Source organism: Drosophila subobscura, chromosome A (genome assembly GCF_008121235.1).
Source record: "Drosophila subobscura isolate 14011-0131.10 chromosome A, UCBerk_Dsub_1.0, whole genome shotgun sequence".
In the NCBI taxonomy this organism is placed as follows: Eukaryota; Metazoa; Arthropoda; class Insecta; order Diptera; family Drosophilidae; genus Drosophila; species Drosophila subobscura.
The window spans coordinates 12,063,996-12,070,399 of record NC_048530.1 but is presented as its reverse complement, the minus strand read 5'-3'; the positions used below and the strand labels follow the sequence as shown (position 1 = coordinate 12,070,399).

Genomic DNA, 6,404 nt, shown 5'->3' with positions numbered 1-6,404 from the left:
ACAGAGAAAGAGAGATTTGGAGTCGCCTCCGGGACATCCTCAGCCATGTCTCGGAGGTCATTTGTGTATCTTTGAGTATGTTTTGTTGATTACATGACAGACAAAGGTAAAATAGTAAGTAATAGATAAATAAATTACAAGTAATTAATATAAATTCTTGAAAGGGCATTCCCCCATTCGTTCATTTGTGGGGCATCTCTTTGGGGCTGCATCTTGCTGCACGACTGCCAGGGTGTGCTTATGGCTGTGGACTTGTGTGTTTGTGTGTGGGGAAACGTGTTGGAGCTTTGACATGCTGACGGCAACACGGCAACAGCAACAGCAACAACAACGAGAAAAGAAAAATGTTGCCAGCCATGAAAATCCTTCAGAGTCGCGCCCGGCATATCCGCGTGACGACGACAACGACAACGACAACGTCATCGTCCTTGTCTTGCCATTGCCTTTTCTGTGTGGCCGCACACGCTGGCATTACCACCCGTTGCCGCACGGTGCACGTTGCACGTTGCCTTTGGCAGACATTGCTGCAAAGATTTACGGAAAGTTTACAGCCTCAGACATTTGTTGTGGCTTTTATAAATTGTCAGTGCGTGGGCCAAGGTGTCTTCACTCCAATCCTCGAGAAACCATCGTCTCCCCCACCACCACGATCCACGCTCCACGCTCTGTGGGGCTTTATTGTTGCTGCCCGTCGATTGCTGCAGTGTCAGCGCCACACAATGCATGACAACAGCAACTACAGGAGCAGCGGCAGGAGCAGGAGCAACAGCAGCAGCAGCAGCAACAGAAACACGGAACACGAAACACGTTAAGCGCATTGCCATTTGTGCCACATCATGGAGAATGCCATGGACCGTGCCTCAAGCCCCAAGAGCAATGGATGGAATGGGATGGAAGATGGGCGCTCGGGCTTGGGCTTGGGCTTCGGCTTGGGCTGGGGGTGGTCATGGGAATGCCGAAAGCTGCCAGACAGCTGGAAAAGTTGTTCAATTCGCTAACAAAACAAAGCAAATCAGCATCAACGAAGAGGGAAGCGAATATAAAAGAATCGAATCGAATGGTAAGACGGAAGAGGGGGCACAGCGCAATGCTTTCTCTTTCTCTTTCTCTTTGTGGAGTGCGATGGGAAGCGGCTTAAGCGGGGATTTATCGGCACCGGCGAAAAGGTGAATTCGATTGATTGCTCGATGAAGATGATCGATGATTGCGAAAATTGGCTGGGGGATTGACTGAGGGATTTTATGCAGAAGGAATGTTCTTAAAACATTTAAGAATATTCCCCAATTAATTGAGGCATTTTTATACATTTTTCAAGCCGCAAACGTTGGAGAATCGATTTTCTTGTGCCCCATTATCGCTCGTACGTTCAGAGAAAATATATCTAGTCATTCGCAAGACAAATCATTTGTTGCTGTATTATTGGGCGTTCGAGAATTAATTTTCTGAATCTATTTTAGCAGCGGAAGTGATACATGAGGCTCGTCCCAGTCACATCGTTTCTTTCAGTGCTATTGAAACCATTAAATGGATACGAATACCTTGTGAAAGTATCTGCTTTTAATTTGGATGGCATTCGATAGATCACTAATGGATTTATTGCAATTATCGATTGTGCGCAGCTCCTCCACAGTGGCTGCATCCACCATCCACCATCCACCATCCACCGGCAGGGTATCCTTTTTTAAACAGCACTCATCCATTATGGTTATTAATCATCCCTTTCCTTGCCTCTTGCCTCTTGCCTCCTCTCCTTTTTCCTGTCGCCAGACATTTTGTCGAGTCATCGGTCGATGGGGCAGAGCGAAGCGCAGCGGAGTGGAGCTGCTACTTGAGCTCTTCTTTCAGCTTGTTAAATGCATTTCGGTTAATTGCATTCGGCTGCATATGAATTTCCCCCCCACAGATGGCACACGATGGTGCTGTGCACAGATGTGGCACACAGAGTCTCACAGAGTCGCGTTGTAATTAACATTAATTTCGTATAAACTTTGGCACATTGTGTGTGCGAGTGCGAGTGTATGTGTGTGCGCGATTCGTGTGTTTGTGTGCAACTTTGTGCATTGCCTTTTCAATTGTCGTGTCACAGGCAGGAATACACACAGGAATACTCGTATCATCCATGGGCAGGGGTACGGCTACGGGTCCTGCCTGTTGTTGCACACAAATTAACTGCGAGAGCACAATTGTTTTACACGTCGTTGCTGTTAAGACAGCAGAAGGCAGCGGCAGAGCCAGAGCCAGAGCCAGAGCCAGAGCCAAAGGCAGATGGAAATGGGCAAACGGGTAATGGTTGGGTGTCTCTCTGTGTGTGCTCTCGTCATTGTTTGCTTTATGCCAAGCCCCAACAATGAGGCCGCCATTTTACAAGTTTATGGACTGCATACTGCTGATGAAAGACAGATAGAGATAGAGATAGAGAGAAGAGAGAGACACAGAGTCGTCCTAGTAGCTACGTCCCCCACTTAAGCTCCAGTTGACTGAAAATTGCTTCAATTAACCCTTTCGCAATGAGTGGTGTGTCTGCCCCACTAATGATTGCCACTCCCACCACCATTTTGGGGCCTTCATTTGTATTCATATTTGCCTGCAGATTATATTTTGCTTCCCTCATATGTCAGGGCAATCGATTTTTGTTCACATTTTTGCACCTTTCCATCATTGAGCTACTATTTATTCTCTTTCTGTTTTTGTCTTTGCAGGTAAGTGGCAGCGGGAATTATGGCATAAGGTAAAATGTTTATATTGCTGACACATCCATATACGTCTCGTATATCTCTTTGGGATAACTGTCAGAATGTCAAAATGTGTGAGAACTCAATTAAAGTGCTGGGTGCTGGACCCAGGCCTTGCGCCTCAGCGACTCTGGAGCTGGCGCTGGCGCTGGCTTTAAGATGTCAACAAATCTTGGATTGCAGGGCTTTATGGCTTTCCTTTTGCCTTTCCCTCCCCTGTCCCCACCCTGTCTGGCCGACTGCATTGTCAACTGACAATTGCAGCTCAAAAGCAACAAGGAAAAGCAATAGCTCAAGAGGAGGAAAGCTGCAGCAGAACTGCAGGAGCAGCAGCAGAAGGACTTTCAGCAATAGAGGGAGAAGGCGAAGGCGAAGGAGAAACAGCAGCTGAAGTTGGAGGAGCTGAGAGAAAGCCAAACTAATAAGTAAAAGCAAAGTGAAAGGGGAGGGAAAGCCATAAACAAATGGCGCATGCACGTGACTCAATGCGCGGTGCAGCGCTACAGTGCGTGTCGTAGCTGTAGGAGCACTGAGCACTAGAGCTTGGAACTATTTGACTTTGAACAAACATTCGGAAGGAATATGTTTCCGATTGGAAATCAGAGTAAAGGAATAACCTGGGATGTCTGCACTGGTCTTACATGTTTGAGTGGCACTGTACTCGGGCTACTAGTCTGAGGCCCGCAGGCAGGACTCTGGAGTTTCTTGTTCTCTTTGGCACAGGCGGCGGCGCCTTCAGAGCTTTACGCACTGAGGGGGGACAGAGGGTGAGGGAGAAGGAGAAGGAGAAGGAGGGAGTTACAGAGAGAACTTGAGTTTTGTTTCTATTGCGCTTTGTGCCTTATGGTTGACACATTTTTATCCCTTTTCTCTTTTTACCGGAAACGGCAAATGCAACAAGATGTTCTGCGGCACTGTTTGTCGCATTGTTTTAGTTTCAACTCCCCCCCCTTGGCCAGTTCCCCTCAAATTCCGACCCCATTAGCAATGATCAGCATCAAGGCAGCCTTGCCTCACACATTCCAGTCACATTTCCGCTTCGAGACGAGATTTGATTCAGTCTAGTCCAAATTCTACACGCGACAACATCAAAATTCCACACGAATACAAATAAAATACTCAAAAAAATAGCGCTACAAAAAAAAAAACGGAAACTCAAACGAACAAAAATGAACAGCCAAAACAATGAGAACACTTCGGTCGATTTGGAGTATCCCTCGTCGACTAGGGCCAGGTCCACTGTGAAGTCCACTCCCAACTCCCTGAATCTCGGTTATTCGCACTCGGAGTTTTCCCTTTGCGCGCCGCTGGTGGGGCCGATTATATCGCAGCAGTGCCTGCCGGAGCCGAAGGATGGCGACGACGTGCTGGCCGGCGAGGTGGTGCTCTCCCACACGCGTCTGAGCTTCCGCACAGAGCAGCAGAAGCCGCGCGTCTACGTGGATCTGGACATGTGCGGACCAAGCGGCAAGGGCGCGAATGTGTCGCTGCGCGGCGGTGAGGAGGACCAGGGGGAGGGCGTCGAGCGGCTGCTGAGTCGTGCCGCCAATCGCGAGCAAAAGAATCGCCAGCAGCGTCTGACGTTCGGCTGTCCCCTGTCCACCTGCAAGGCGGTGCTGCACTCCCCGAACTGCTTGTCCCACTGCCTGATCGAGCATCCTTTGATTTCGACACTGGAGATGCAGCTCAACGTCACGGCGACCCTCGGGCTGGGGCTGCCCCTGGTGATGGGCGACTGTGCAAGTCAGCGGAGCATTGGCATCCTGCTCTTTGAGAGCGCCTGGCAGACTGGCAACAACTTGAACCTGCCGCCCAAAAATGCCCGCTGGAGCCGCCACCTGGCCGTGATGGGGATGCTGTGGAAAACCTCGTGGGATGGACAGCGGAACGGACCAGCCGTCACACAATTGTACAATCTGTGGTTCTTCTGTCCCCAGGCCCTTTCCTCACTGCAGATACTGGTCTCTGCCGAGTCCCGCGTAGGGAACGCGGCCAAGCAGGAGGTGAAACAGCAGCTGGTGGCCACCTCGTCGGTTCCCATGCTGCTCGATCATCGGGATATGCAGCGGGAGAACGCCCTCTTCATGCGACTCACACACCGCGAGATGAAGCTCCTCACGAACGATTTTACCACCGACATCGACTTGAAGCTGACGATTCACGAGGAGAAGCGCTCCAGCGACCCACCACAGATCAGCTGTGCTCCGAAACTAAATCCACTGAATCTGCAGAATCTTATAAAGAAAAAACTCAAGCAGATGAAAGATCAGGCCATTGCTTTCAATCAGGCAAACATTTCAAAGCAAATCGAGTCACCAGTTCAGCACAATTTGGTGGCAGTCGATGACCTCCAAGTCGTGGAACCCCCTGCTGAAGCCGCACATGCCCCATGCCAGTCCCTGCACGATCTAACGACTCGTCACGAGCTGGAGCAAGAAGAGGGTTCGTGTCAAGACTCAGTCTTGCCAGTCTTGGAGGAGGTACAGTCTCATTTGGTCCACACTGAGGTGCAGTCCCTGCCAGTCGTCGTGGAGGCGCAGCCACATTCAGTCGTCCATAAGGCGCAGTCCCTGCCAGTCGTCGTGGAGGCGCAGCCACATTCAGTCGTCCATAAGGCGCAGTCCCTGCCAGTCGTCGAGAAGGCGCAGACTCTGCCAGACCTAGCGAAGGTACAGTCGCTGCCAGTCGTCCATGGGCAACAGTCGCAACCTTCAGAAGAGGAGGAACATCCAGTGTTGCCAGAGGTGCCACAGTTGAAGGCCGTCTTCGAGGATTTCCAGTCATTGGCGTCGGTGGAGACACCTTCCTTGCCATCCGTGGTGGAAGTGACTCAGCCCCCAAAGCAGGCTCAGGAACCATCACAGCCGCTGGCAGAACTGTCCACCCTACAATTCGATGAAGTGCACAATCTCAAATCCGGGAATGAAGACGAGAAATATCAGCGGGAGGTGGAGACCGCATCGCAATCGGAGGAGGACAAGCAGTCGTACGTGTATCAGGAGGACCAGGAGGAGAACGACGACTTCCTGCTGCTGGAGGAGATCGAAGATGAGTACGAGCTGGACCTGGAGGAAGAGGAGTCTCAGCGCGGAAATGGAGCCAAGAAGGACCACTAGAAGATGGTCCCCCACCCCTAGCCGGCCGAATATATAACCCTACAAAAATTTGATTGTCCCTTTGGCCAGCATTTATTCTTTCGCATTGTCAATTATCTATTTGGAGGAAATATTATACCTGCCAAAAGTGTTTGCCCCTTTGTTTTCATTTTTTAATTGAATTATTCCCCACCCTTCGATGCATGGGGCAGGCCGCAACTCCACTTGCCCAGCCCCAAACGCATGCTTGATTCCCTTTTTGAATTTGCTCTTAGGTTCGGTGAACATTTTTCGCTTACGCCGCAGAGCATGCAACATGTTTGCAGCCAGCTCCCTGACCCCCCGTCCGAATGAGCCCCTTGACGGGATGTTGGCAGCCATTAGCACAAATGTCCTGTGTCCAGGGCTCAGACGGGAGCAGGGGCAGGCGGAGGGACGGTATGTAACTGCATCAACAACTTTTTAACCAACTTGCCAGCCAGCCAGCCAGCCAGCCAGCCCCTGGACTAACAAGACCACAGAATTGTCGGATCTCCCGAGTTGCGGCCATGAAGCATGCATCTAACATGGGGCATGG

At 50.6% G+C, this 6,404-nt stretch overlaps 1 protein-coding gene across 2 annotated transcripts; it reads left to right on the top strand.

Moving 5' to 3' along the window:
* The first annotated feature begins 3,773 nt into the window (after nucleotides 1–3,773).
* LOC117903799 lies at nucleotides 3,774–5,958 on the top strand. Of its 2 annotated transcripts, XM_034816230.1 has the most exons (2): nucleotides 3,774–5,266; nucleotides 5,321–5,958. In XM_034816230.1, the coding sequence occupies exons 1-2, from the start codon at nucleotides 3,902–3,904 to the stop codon at nucleotides 5,846–5,848; spliced, it is 1,893 nt and encodes a 630-aa protein (XP_034672121.1). In that variant the 5' UTR covers nucleotides 3,774–3,901; the 3' UTR covers nucleotides 5,849–5,958. The 2 variants fall into 2 exon arrangements, with proteins under 2 accessions (XP_034672121.1, XP_034672120.1); XM_034816229.1 differs by having other exon boundaries at nucleotides 3,774–5,958.
* The last annotated feature ends 446 nt before the right edge of the window (nucleotides 5,959–6,404 follow it).